General features: G+C 33.8%; 1 protein-coding gene across 1 annotated transcript; it reads right to left on the bottom strand.

Annotated features, from left to right (window-relative positions):
- Positions 1–1,663: 1,663 nt before the first annotated feature.
- Positions 1,664–3,854, bottom strand: LOC133178048 (uncharacterized). Its single transcript, XM_061312819.1, has 3 exons — positions 2,736–3,854; positions 2,402–2,497; positions 1,664–2,293 (listed from the first exon to the last, which is right to left on the bottom strand). The coding sequence occupies exons 1-3, from the start codon at positions 3,621–3,623 to the stop codon at positions 1,967–1,969; spliced, it is 1,311 nt and encodes a 436-aa protein (XP_061168803.1). The 5' UTR covers positions 3,624–3,854; the 3' UTR covers positions 1,664–1,966.
- Positions 3,855–14,527: the final 10,673 nt, after the last annotated feature.

The raw sequence follows: 14,527 nt of genomic DNA, 5'->3' as shown, positions 1-14,527 counted from the left end.
TTTTTGTCACAGGGTGAAAGAATATCAGAAATGCGGCAAAACTCTCGATTTTCCTCCCCTTCACGAAGAGTGTTATAAGCAGTACTCCTTGGCCTGATATGTGTGAGAGAGAGAGAGACAAAGAGAGAGATAAACAACCCTGACAAAAACTGCCAAAGTTTCTCCAAATATATTGTTGAAATTCAGGTTTACAATGATTTCAATCTCACGATTGCTAAGCTTTGACGTTTCAACCTCTAAACTATGACGTCACAGCCTATGACACTGTGTTACGAAAAAACGGAGGCAAAGGGAAAAGTAATAAATAAAAAAAATAATATTTTGTAGTTAATTTCACCCGTGAGAAATTAATTTTGTGGGTCCCACTGCAAACGAGTTGACACAGGACCCCTGACGTTGTGACGGTGATGTTTCAGATTTTTTTTTACACTTCCAAAAAAAGAAATATGAATGTAGATATGAGTACATGTAACAAAACTAAAAATACGTGAATATAAAGAACTATTATCAACGCTATATTACTGGTCTTGTGGAGAAGACTTTCCCTCTAAACCCCCCCCCCCCCCGGAAAACTGGCTTCAGAGTAGGATTTCCCCCCGGAAAATAGGATCGAGAGTAGGATTTCCCTTACGAAAATCCCTTACCAGATTCAATTTATATGAATGTAGGGAAAATTCTACTCTGTGTAATAGTTATAGAGCAATTTCCTCCAGAGCCAGTTTCCCCCAAATGAAATATCGTGACTGTACTTATGTATTGTTGCAAGTGTCCCTTTTATAATTTTCCCTCAGGTGCTCTCATGGACAATTTTAATGAAACTTCACAAAAATCATAATAAAAAAGTCTAGTTGTCTATTCAACATTCAAAATTTTTCATATTGAGACCAGTTTCATTGAAATATACAAAGTATATTTTTAATAATTTTTCTCAGTAACTTTCAAACCAATTCTTTTAAAGCATTAAAGTCTTATTCTTTTCACCCGGTCAAACTGGTTACCAGAAAAAAAAAGAGATACAAAGTAATCAGTCGGACAAAGTTTTAACTAGTTATGGAAACTAAAAGAAGTAATTTTATCTTAAATGGATTTTTTCGCCAATTGTATTTCAAACTACATGTACAAAATATTGATGCATAACTGTCTCTTCAAGTTTCTGGGATTTAAACATCCAAAATAGTTGTAGTTGTCACGGAACTAAAAGTTTGAAATTTTGCAAAACTCAGAGTATTTGCTCTCTGCTTTCAAATCCAATATTACACCGCTGGGGTTGAATGGACATATTTATGCTTCGGCTTGAAAAAAGCAGTGTTTCTTGAATTGTTTTGCTTTTTTTTCCCTTTGAAGAACTACTCGATTCAAACACTCACAACCTATCAATAACATATAAATGTTAGACCTTTCTTACACACTTTTTGTAAAAAGCATAACATAGATAAAATTACCGAAGATTTAAAAATTCGTGAAAATAGGTACTGCTGCGCTGAGAAAGGGATTGAGAAATCGAATGTAACGATTTTTATGAGTGACTAATTTTGCAATTCCGTTTGAGTTACTGCGCTCAGATTCAATGATATGAACTATATATCTGAAAATATCATACTAAATTTGAATAATTTTGGAGTCGAAAACACTCATATTTCCATTAAAAACTCAGTTGATTTTTATATAAACTTTAAGCCAAATATTGTCGATATGATTTTAGCATTGACAAAAGAGGGGAAATCCTGCTGTAAGAAAGAAAGAGGGGGAAGTTTGGCTCTAGTGTGAGATTTCCCCTCTGGGGGAAGTCCTACTTTAGAGTACAGATTCCGGGGAGAGAGGGGGAGCTGTCTATGGGGGGAATCCTACTTTACAAAATTTAAAATAGTCCCTTTCAGGAATTTCTTTACATGTGAATATAATCAAAGTTTTGGTTCTTATCCTCATTAAGACCACAAACGTAAAATATTGAAAATGTTCATTGATTTCATAGGCTATTTTTCTTGTTAATCCTTTCCGCTATGGCACTGGCAATTCTCTTCTTTTGGGGCTCTGTATAGTTAAATATTCGGATCATGGCACGAAGGTGGTTGTCCGACTGCTTCTGGTCAGTAATATAATGGTAAAAAGAATCCTTTAGGAACCTCAAAATGGCAGCGGCCTCTGTTTCTGGTCTTTCGGCACTTTCGTAGGACTCTTGGCGTCTGAATGACTGCCACTTAGCTAATTCCGCCTCTGTGTCCACCAGCTTCTCCAACAGTTCACGAGTTGTCACTGACGTTGCTTTACCGGATATGGCGGCAATTCTTTCAATCTGTTATAAAATTTGATATATACATTCAGCACACCTTGTTAGACATGTAATACAAGTCAAACTTCATTTTTTGATGTGGAGAAAATTACCCGGAACCACTCTCATTACCTCAAAATTCCTTTCAAACTTTGCCGACTCTTGGCCTTTTCGGTACATTTCATAATACATTTCTGCATTACTTTGTTCTTTGTCAGCAATTACAGCCTACCAAAACAAAACTAAATTACTATTCATTATAAACCATTTCTATATTGATGAGTAAATTTCACAATAACACATTTTTCCATAACACATTATTGTAATTATAGTAATTTTCCAAAGAGATGATAGTCGAATTATTAATAAACCCAGTATTTCTTTTTTGAATAAGTATATGAAAAACATAATCTACATTCTTTCTTCAAAGAACTACTAATACACAAGAAGGTAAGGAATACTTCACCTTTAGATTTTTAACTGTCTCTTCCAGGGAGGATACCTTTTCCAGCGCTTCGTGATATGAGGACTTCAATTCAGTCTGACTAATGGTCATAGAATCAAGCTCCTCTCGAATTTCTTTAATTTTGGTATTTTTACATTCAATAATTTCTGCCGCCTCTTTGTCAATATTTTTCTTCAGCAAGTCAATTTCCTCTACCCTCTCTGCAATGTCTTTCTTTAGCTGTTTGACCTCTTTCTTAAGCTGCTTCATTTCCATTTCCTTGCGTTGTGTTGGGGTGATGTAGTTATTGCAGTCACAGTTTTGCAGTTCGTGGGACAGGTGCCCCTTTTCAAATCTCAGTCTACTAGTTAAAGTCTCACGAACACATGGAGGACTTTCTCCAGAGTAAGAGAGATTCAAAGTGCTCCCTTTGGGACGTGGAAGGAATGACCGGCCAAAGTCAGACGTTTGGCGATGCAGGTCCCTCGTGGAACTCGCTTTAGGAATTGCATTTACTCCATCTATAGTGCGACGTCTTCTGATTTTATAATCAAATAATTTAGAGGCATTATTTGTCTGAAGGAAACAGTTCTTTTTTTCCTCTTCTGAAAACTGTCTTGAAGGATCCCTTGGTGTGACTTTGTCTATGTTTTCCGTACTTCCTTTGCTACTGTAAGTCCGTTGACTTGTTTTGTAGATGTCGTCACATAGACCATTTGCTTTGTTTTTGTTTGGACTATCCTCATTGACGCAATTCAAGTTATACTCTGCAACATCTTGATGTTCTTTTGTGTATGTCGGTCCCTCTGTAACATCTTTGACAACCCTTAAATCTTCTAAACTATCTTTCTCACACACAGAAACATCGATTGCAGTTCCTTGAGTAAGGGATGCTGCCTCTGTAGTCATTCTGTTTTACTTTAGTGTATTTCACCCATAATCTTTTATTACTAGTAGGCCAAGTTTGTTACTTTAATTCACAATGAGTAGCTCTATCGATTCAATCTGTCCCATGCTTGCTAAAATAAATGTATAATATATGTAATACGATGGCTGGATAATTTGCTTACACTCCACATAAATTCTGTGTATTGATCAGTGTTTTATTTTGACTGTAAAGATGATGAACATCCATGCTCAGTTCACAGCTGTGACAGATTCAATCTGACAAACGCGTGATTTGTCGATACCTAGATCAAGAGAAATATAATCAAGTTTGAAAGCCTGACAATCAGATAATTATGTTGATATTCAGTTTGAACAAAATATATTTCTGGGCACTACAGATTAGAAATAGTAAATTTTAAAATGCAACAAAATTCATTTGACAAAAGTTTATGATAAATGAAACAAGTATAACCTGAAGCAAAACTGTACAGGCTCCTAGTGGGTCCAAATTATATCTTTAGTAATGATCAATATTTTTTTTAAATCTACATACTTTATAAGATAATGAATTTTTATTACTTACTGATTCAAAAAATTAACAAATGCAATATTGAAATCATTGGCGAACTGCCGTGAATATTATTTTATCAATAATTCCAACATCTCGATAGAGACGGGGTCTATGCCACCTTAAAGCCAAATATTCTCGACAATATTTAAAAGTACAGAGAAGCAAATAAATGAAATACATTGTATCATGAACAAAAAAATGAATTCATTGATAATTTTTAGTAGAAAGGATTACCTTAAAGTGATGACCTTATCTAAACCGAATACGCGTCATCTTTGGTATCGATCTCCATACGTGTACACCGAGTTTTGAAATTTGTTATTGCACAATGCTCAGCTGAGCTTTTCTGATAAAAATGTGTACGTTTTCTATCGTTGTCGTCGTTGTTGTTGTCGTAAACTACAATTTCATCTTCTCAAGAACCACTGGACTAATTTCAAACAAAATAGTCACAAAGCATCCTTGGGTGAAGGGAATTTATGTTTGTTCACAGGAAGTGCCACGCCCTCTTTAAAGGAGAGACAAAAATTCGTGAAAATGTGGTGGCATTTTTTTAAAATCTTCTTCTCAAGAACTACTCGGCCAGAAAAGATGAATATCAAAGCTTCATTACATACTACAAAGTTCTATGCATCGGTTTTTGATTTTGATGAACGGTACGTGTTGTCAATGTAACTAAAGATAAAAATTTATGTGAAATAGTTTTAAAATGCTATTCCTCCTACAGTTTTGGTCCGATTTCAACATTACTTAGCATATAAGTAGACTGCACTAAGATACAAGTTCCTATGCATTGGTTTTTGATTTTGACGAACGGTACTGCCATGGTTACTAAAAATAGAAATTTTTGTGAAATACTTTCAAAATTCTACTTCTCTTACAGTTTTGGTCTGATTTCATTATAACTTTGCACACATAGGCTAGGCTACACTGAGATACATAATTACATTTAACAATTTTTTGATTTTGATGAACAATATATCCGTGATTACCAAAATGGAAATGTTTGTGAAATTCTTTCAAAAGACTTCGCTTCCAACAGTTTTAGTCTAATTGCAAAAAATCTTGCCACAATAAAGAGACAAAACCAAGGACCATTGTTCTATTTATTGTTATTGCATAGTTTCAAGTGCAAGCGCTACTTTTCTCTTCCTTTGTTATAAGTACAAATTAGTAGAGCTACAGTCTCACCAGAGACTTCTGGTTAAATGTTGAATTTATCAAATTCACTATAATCTTGGGGAACAAGGAAAGTTAAACAAAGAAATTGCAGTGTCATAACGAAAGTAACTTTTATTGTTACCAGCTCATGTCAAACCTATTTCTATACAAGTGTCCAAATTTTAGAGTTTTATGCTAGAAGCAATATTTTCTGTTGGACACACGAAATTGTCCTACATTACTGGATAAACAATCATTATTCTTTAAAAAAATAAAATGGTATTCTTGGGATTCGAACCCCTAACAATAAAAATCCGGCGTATCATTGCTTTGAGACTAACACGTTTAACACTAGGCTACACAGCTCCTGATGAATAGAGGCATTTAAATCATGTTTATGATATGACCCTTGACTTAATGGACTTCAAGTATTTCTCGGAAAGATGCGAATGTTTTGTCATAAAAGTGTACTTTTAAGGTATAGTGGGTCTTTACTCCATGTTTTTGTAAACCAAAAAATGTAAATTGTTTTACAAATTTTTAGGATTAACTTTAAAAAAAATGGAGCGAAGACCTACTCATATCGAAAAATTTTGTCTAAGTATGAGAAAATGATCCTTTTTGTCCTCTTTAGTGTGTGTGTGTGTTATTTGGTCTTCAAATAATTTCAGTCTTTGTGAGATTTATGGAAAGTGTAGAGATTTTACGTAAAGTATACTTTAATGTTAGATGATTTATCAAAGAAAATTTTGATAGAATTGAGATTTTATTTATCACTTCATGTTTGTCGCTCTATAGGCACTTCGCCCGCCTTTTTCACCCATCTTCTTTATATAATATCACATTCCTTTACGATCAGAGGATGAATTGAAATGTTAAAAATATTAATGGGCTTAAAAAAGCTAATTGTAATTTTCATTAATAAATTCCTATATTCTAGAAACTTGCAGAAAGATGTCACTTTCGGATGCTAGGTTTTTCAAAATGAGTAATTTAAAATTTTTCAATCAGTTCGGTCCCAAGTTCGTATCAATCAATTAATGACAGATCTTATTTTATCTAAATTTGAATCTACATACTAAATATTTCATTATCCGAGTTCCTATGAAGTTAAAATTTCTCTCTCTTAACAGGACTGTATTTTGTGCAACAAAAGTTTTGTAATGAGAATTTTTTGTGTTTCTTCACAAGATAAAAAAAGTGATTAATAATAGATGTTGAATTGAAATGTCAAATGAACTTTTATCATTTTGTATACATTTTATAGGATCAGAGCTCACATTTCATACATTTTCTTTTTAGCCCTACTGGTTAGAGACCAGAAGAGCTTATGCGATAGTAATGTGTCCGTCCGCCCGTCTGTTCGTCTATCTGTTTGTCAAAAGTCCTCCTTCAGTTTTGGTCCGATTTCAATATTACTTGATACACAAGTTTGTTTGTTTGTTGTTGTTTAACGTCCCTCTCGATAATTTTTCACTCATATGGAGACGCCATCACTTGCCGGTGGAGGGCTACAAATTTTGACCTGTACTCGGCACTCAGGGCCATTGAGCAGTGAGGGGTCATTTTCGTGCCAGCACCTTCTGCGACACGGGACATCGGTTTACACGGTCTCATCAGAAGGACCGGTCTCTACGCCCCACAGTGGGATTCGAACAGGCAACGTAAGGATCAACTCCTTACTCCGCGACTCTAGAGCAGACGCTCTAACCACTGCGCCACGCGGGCGACTGATACACAAGTAGAATACACTAAGATACATAATTTTATATATCGTTTTTGATTTTGACGAACTTTGTAACCATGGTTACTAAAAATAGAATTTTCTTTGAAATTCTTTAAAATGCTTCTTCTCCTACAGATATGGTCCAATTTCAATAAGTTTTGGTATACAAGGAAACTATGCTAAGATAATCACATACTGAAAGGAAAAAGAAACGCAGGATAACATAATATGCGAAAGATTTTTGCGTGGCCGAAAATTATGAAAACTGGTCAGAGGGTTATCTTGGTAACTTTACACTAATTCGGTGTTCATAACCTTGAAATATAAGACGTCACGTAGTGAAAGTGGTAAAAAAAAATTAAAAAAAAGACGCGCATATTGACGATGACAGGTATGTTAACACATTTTGTAGTACCACCTGAAGATATCTTTTTTGCATAGTTGCAATCAGTGTCAATTTTTTGCAATCATGGTACGGCTGACGCAAGTTTCACAGGGGCTAGTAATTTATTTGCATTAGTGAAGAAAAGCAGTTTGTTAATAATTTTTCCACCATAGAACATTTTATCAGTTGTAAGAGAGTACCTGGAAAGGTTTTTACAAACAGTGAGGTGACGTTGGCGCGTAACAACGTCACATCAAGATAGGGCTTTTCATCCTACCATCTGTGTAATTGCCACGGCATTACCACTGAAACTGATATTAATACAGTAGATAACATTCATCCTTAAACTGAAAGAAACCGATTGCTCTTTTTTGGTCGTCAACTTTACGTCGGTATTACTACCACTCGCGCAAGTATGCGCCGTATGCCTATTTACCCCGGGAAAATATAGCCAGAGTTTGTCAAGACTTTCTCGCAAACATTCACATTTACCAAATCAACTGGCTTCTTTTTCTCCAATCGAAAATTTGTGGCACTTACTGGACAGTAGGGTTTGAAGGCCTCAGAATGCTCCAACTAAGGGCTGGCCTGTTGTAAGGGTTGAATTTCCCTATCAGAAAGATAATTGCACTGATGAACTCAATGCAGAGAGGGATCAAGTCTGTGACAGATGCGCGAGGCAGGCATGGGTGATAGTGAAAAATTTTAATTTTACTTTTGGGGGTACCGTCATGTAAATTTCAATAATGAATTATCAGTCAAAATCACATAAGAGTTTGGTAACTTGTTGATTAAAGATGAGTTTAAATACTTAGTATTTGATAACAATATACTGGAGAATACGCTCGTAAAAAACCCCTCTAATTTACTTCAAACGTTTACCATGCGTTTCTTTTTCCTTTCAGTATACATAATTCTGTTTATCGGTTTTTGATTCAACAAACGTTGTTGCCTTGGTTACTAAAAATAGAAATTTCTTTGAAAGTCATTTTAAATGCTACTACTACAGTTTGGATCTAGTTTCAATAAGACTTGTACACAAGTAGACTATATAGACTATACTAGGATACATAATTCTGTATATCGGTTTCTGAAACGGTGTTTCCTTAGTTACTAAAATAATTTTTTTTCTTGAAATTCCGTTGAAAAGTTACTCTTACAGTTTTGGTCCTATTTCAATTAGAGACTTGCTACACAAGTAGATTATATTAAGATGCATAATTCTGTTTTTTTTTTTTTTTTTTTTTTTTTTTTTTGGTTTTCGATTTCAACAAACGCTGATGCCATAGCAAAAAATAGAATATTCTTTGAAATTCATTTAATATGTTACTCCTCCTACAGTTTTGGACCTATTTTAGTAAGACTTAAAAAACAAGTAAATTATACTGAGATACATAAAATTCATAATTCCGTTTATCAGTTTTTAATGGCAATAAATCGTGTTTCCAATGTTACTAAATATAGAAAATTCTTTGAAATTCATTTAAAACGCTCTCTTCCTGTTTTGTCCAATTTATTAGGACTTGGTACATATGTAGATTACACTAAGATACATAATTCTGTTTATCTGTTTTTTAGCTCAACTGAGCTTTTCTGATCACATTTTGTCTGTAGTCCGTCTGTCCGTCTGTCTGTCTGTCCGTCTGTCTGTAAACTTTTCACATTTTCAACTTCTTCTCCAGAACCACTGGGCCAATTTAAACCAAACTTGCCACAAAGCATCCTTAGGTAAAGGGGATTCAAGTTTGTTCAAATGAAGGGCCACGCCCTCTTTCAAAGGGAGATAATTAAGAATTAGTGAAAAATGAATAGCATCTTTTAAAAATCTTCTTCTCAAGAACCACAGAGCCAGGAAAGATGAAACTCATATGGAAGCATTCTCAGGTAGTGTAGATTCAAGTTTGTTCAAATCATGACCCCCGGGGGTAGGGCGGGGCCACAATGGAGGATCAAAGTTTTACATAGAAATATATAGGGAAAATCTTTAAAAATCTTCTTTTCAAGAACAGTAAAGCCATGATGAGTCATATTTATATGGAAGCATCCTCAGGTAGTGTAGATTCAAATTTGTTCAAATCATGACCCCCGGGGGTAGGGCGGGGCCACAATGGAGGATCAAAGTTTTACATAGAAATATATAGGGAAGTCTTTAAAAAATCTTCTTCTCCAGAACAGTAAAGCCATGAAGAGTCATATTTATATGGAAGCATCCCCAGGTAGTGTAGATTCAAATTTGTTTTAATGATGACCCCCGGGGGTAGGGCGGGGCCACAATGGAGGATCAAAGTTTTACATAGAAATATATAGGAAAAAATCTTTAAAAATCTTCTTCTCCAGAACAGCAAAGCCATGATGAGTCATATTTATATGGAAGCATCTTCAGGAAGTGTAGATTCAATTTTGTTTTAATGATGACCCCCGGGGGTAGGGTGGGGCCCAATGGGGGATCGAAAGATTTACATAAGAACATATAGAAAAAAATTCTTCTCAAGAACAGAAAAGCTATGTTAGTTTTATTGATATGGAAGCATCCTCAGGTAATGTAGATTCAAGTTTGTTCAAATGATGACTCCTGGGATAGGGAGGAGCTACAATGGGGGATCAAATTTTTACAAAGAAATAAATGAGAAAATTCTTTTAAAATCTTCTCAAGTACGACAAATTCATTTGTTATATTGACATGGAAGCATCATCAGGTAGTTTAAAATTCAAGCCCCCCGGTAATCTTTTTCATTGCTGAACTGATTTGTGCCTTTGTCTAGCCAATGTGCTCAGGTGAGCGATGTGACCCATGGGCCTCTTGTTATTTTGATGAACGGTGTTGCCATGGTTATTGAAAAAGGAATTTCTGTTAATTTTTTTTTCAAAAGACTCCTCCTCCTTCAGTTTGAGTCTGATTGCAATGAAACTTGTTAAAAAAGATTGAAGCAAGAATCATTATTTATTTTAGTTATTACTGTTGCCGTAGTTTTATGTCCAAGTGCTACCTTGTTTAGTACAAACAAATAGAGCTACAGTCTCATCAGAGACTTCTGGGGAATTATTTAAATAGTCCCCCTAAGTTAGAATTATGGTCATTTTTATGAAAATATGCAATGTACACGTGAATTCAGATGATGGCATTTCTTCCAGAAAGAAAGCATGTTAACAATCCCAGTATCCCTAATGTTTTCAAGAGTTTTGGGTCGAGGCTTTTCCCCCCATAATTCTTGTAATAACAAAATTCATATTTAGCAAAAGCACAGAATTTTTAGTTTTGAAGAGGAAACAAAGAAAATTAAGACCTGCTTTACTTAATGCAAGTAAAGCGATCTGGATACTAATTTCAATACATTTTGCAAATTCTGTGGTCGATACAATGACCTTAACTTGAAAGCAAAAACAATCTATCTTTAAGTCGAATGCAGACTGACGTTTTTCATACTAATTGTTAGGCCATTTTTGAAACACTGAATTGTCTACGGATTTTTCCGTTCGCCCTATCATGACAATGAACAGTCAAAGCGGCTGTGACTGGTCGACAGGGGATTCTTACTCTTCCATGGCATCTGATCCCACATCTGATGTTTTTAGAGGTCCGTGTATGCTCTGCTCCCGATTTGAATTGTTTATATGGACTTTTGAGCTCGATTACTGTTCATTATTTCCATATTTCATTCTGAAAATTAATATTTTACTGAAATATTTGAATCTCAGTAGAGTTCATGCAATTTTAGAATGGGTATCTTTCTGATTGTCAGTTCTAATTTGCTTAACTATACTCTAAACGTGAATATTAATTTGTCAATTACGAGAGCAAGAATAAGGAGAATAATAGCTATAACCATTTGCATGTGGGTTATTTCTGCAATACCAGGCTCATGAATTCTTTCTGCTGAGAAAGATATATGCAAAGACATTGGAAGGAGATGGTATTTACGCTTAAGAAAACATCACTTAGATTAAATTACCCCTTAACAAAAATTTCCACGTCTCTCTTGGATAGGACTTTCAAACTGACCAAACGGTATTAAAAAAACTGCTCAATTTGAACAGAATCACCATTAGTAAACTGTTTTGAATTGAAAAATGGAGAATATGATAAATGTGAAATAAGAACATTGGCAATTTTCTCTTATCAATTCATGATTGCATTAATAATGCAGTGAGCAGAACCCATTTGAGTTGTTCTCTGGATTATTAAACTTGTCCAAGATCAAGATTGCTCTGTGCTTGTTATAAAGAAACTGACAGTAACTGTCATCCATTAACTTTACATACTCAAAAGTAACATTTTTACAATTATATCACGCATCATAATATTGAGTATCTTAAATAACTGGCATTAGAATGTTGAAAGAGTCAATCTGAAATTGTAAGATCACAAGATTATACTTAGTATATCTGATTTTCTTTATCTAGTTCAAAATGCTGAAATAACTTTCTTATTGAAAAGGCAATGAAAACATTAATAATTTAGATACTCTGGAGAACAAAACAATGATATAAAATGATCTAATGTTTTAATAAATTGAGATCCGATTAGTTCGTTCATGTATTATGAGAATTAGAGAACAGGGATTGACGTTGAAAAAAATAGTATTTAAAAGAATACTCTTTAGAAAAAGTTTGTGTTAGAAAATGTACAGATTTATTGTTTTGCTGATGGTCGTTACCGGTATTTATACCAAAGGTAAGATATATATATATATATATATATATATATATATATATATATATATATATATATATATATATATATATATATATATATATATATATATATATATATATATATATATATACGAGGGGTTATCAAAAAGTTCGTGGACTAGCGTCATAAAATTAAAACCGCTTTAGGTACATCAATGAATTTTTACACATTAAGTTAGCATCATCTTCTCTATCTATAGAATAAACCATAAATCATAATTTTTATTTTTTAATAAATTGTTAGTGTTTTTGTAAGCAAAGGTATGTCCAGGCGGCGCAACCTCTAATATGACGTTTTTTTCTACCTGATTGTAACTGAGAAAAACTCTTTAGATATGAGTATTTGTCATCAAAAAATCTCGTTAATTCAGGCATGTGGTACGACCCATTTGTTCAGTAAAATTTGCAATTTTTACCCCATTCTGTAATTTCTATGAAATTTTATCGTAAATTTTATATGGAGTGTCCAAACAATTATGGGCTTGAAAATAACGTCAAAAGGGGGGAGGGGTTTCTTTTTCAAACACTCTATAGAGTTTCGCTCCTGGAAAAACTGGTATTGACCTAAGGAATGTTAAACTGGCTACAGAAAAATAAAATGCATCCAGAGTACTTGTTTTTTAATGCCCAAAAAGATTCAGAGAGATGAAATATGCACAGTTAGTGTCGATTTGTAGTCAGGGTGTCAAAAGTCAGTCACGTCGAAAAGTGACGTTGATCATGTGTGGTAGAAATTGAACTCCAACAAGCTAAGTATTCTGGCATAATCAAGTGAGGATCTTTCCCCATATAAAGATCCATTTACAATATTATATGCATTGAAAAAAGCTGCTCATGACATTTTAAATTCATATAAATAAGACGGGTTTAAGTCCTTACTTAACTCCAGGTAATCTCATCAAGATAAGTGTATGAGGTAGAGAGAGCGGACATTAAGAAACAATGACGTTAAGCGGACGTCATGACACTAAACGGCGACAGCGCCGGGTGATCACATAAAGTCTTTTTAATTTCAGAATAATTTGGCAAATTTTCAACGTATCAAGCTAAAATTTTCAACATTTCTTAAACTTTTGTTGTTTTATGTTCCGCATAAATTTTGTAAGCAAAGACTACATATTATTAATTTTATCGCGTCAGTCCACGAACTTTTTGATAACCCCTCGTATATATATATATAGTGCTTAAAATCAAAATAAAATTCATTATCACATGCATTGCAAAGCATGAAAATATTTGAAATACATGTCTTAAATGTTTGATCTCATTTTCTCTCTCTGATATGATAATTTTGAATATATCCTAAGAATTAAATTAATGTATTTTGTACATTTTTGTCATATTAAATTTTATTATTAAACGATGTGTTTAGGAAGTAATTAAAATGTTGCATAATGTTACATCACATTTTGCAAGGCCCATGTAATGGAGTTGAATTTCATGGACGCTGCTATTGGAGAATTCAAGAGAAGCTCTCATTTTATGACGCTAATTTGAAATGTTCGGAAAACAATGGCACTTTAGCGGAAGTTCCAGATGCAGAGAGCAATCAATTTATTGCAGCTTATTTGTGAGTTAATTAAAGTAAATGATATTCTATTCATATAAATGAATTAGATTGTGCAACAAATACCTTTCTGTAGTTTGGGGGATGGGGTGTATTTTGGTTGTCTGTTTAAAAGTATTAAACAAGCTTTTTATAATTTCATAATTGAATATTTACATGCAGTGTGACTTTCTTTATGAAATCCATTAGAAATCTATGACGTTCAAATCTCTAAAACACACACGAAATCTTGTCACTGCACGGTAGAATACACGGTGGGAACTTTATGCATTTTCAATACTCTAGGAACACCAAAATGTATATTGTTTTGACTGAACTTAATGAAAAACAAGTACCCTGTTAAATTAACGTAAATATTCAACTGTGTGTTTAAAATTGATTTGTCATTTTTTTTCTTGGCAATGTTCATTTGCATTATTTAACATTCCACGTCACAAACGGCTCTTACGTCTATCAAGAACACCAGTTCTTAAATGCACTAAATTCATAATAAAGATTAACAAAATTAACAAAGAGAAGATTATAAAATGTAAATATAAGCATTGAATTCTTATTTTGGATGTCGTCGATTCTTTAATACACCTGCCGTGCCGACAAATTATCATACCGCGCTATTCAATTTGTCGGCACGGCCAGGTGTATTAAAGAATCGACGACATCCAAAATAAGAATTCAATGCTTTATAAGTATTTTTTTTTTACTTTCCGATGACACACCATTCATACTGTCGAGTTTGACTCATGTTTGCTTACATATTCATAGTATATACCCACAGGAGATATGTAAGTGGTGAGGGGATCTTCTGTGAGGTTTATTTTTTTTA

Source organism: Saccostrea echinata, unplaced genomic scaffold (genome assembly GCF_033153115.1).
Source record: "Saccostrea echinata isolate AGI-Se365-2 ecotype Australia unplaced genomic scaffold, CSIRO_AGI_Sech_v1 ptg000001l, whole genome shotgun sequence".
Taxonomy (NCBI): domain Eukaryota; kingdom Metazoa; phylum Mollusca; class Bivalvia; order Ostreida; family Ostreidae; genus Saccostrea; species Saccostrea echinata.
The sequence above is the reverse complement of the archived record's forward strand: the minus strand, read 5'-3'. Positions and strand labels throughout refer to the sequence as shown.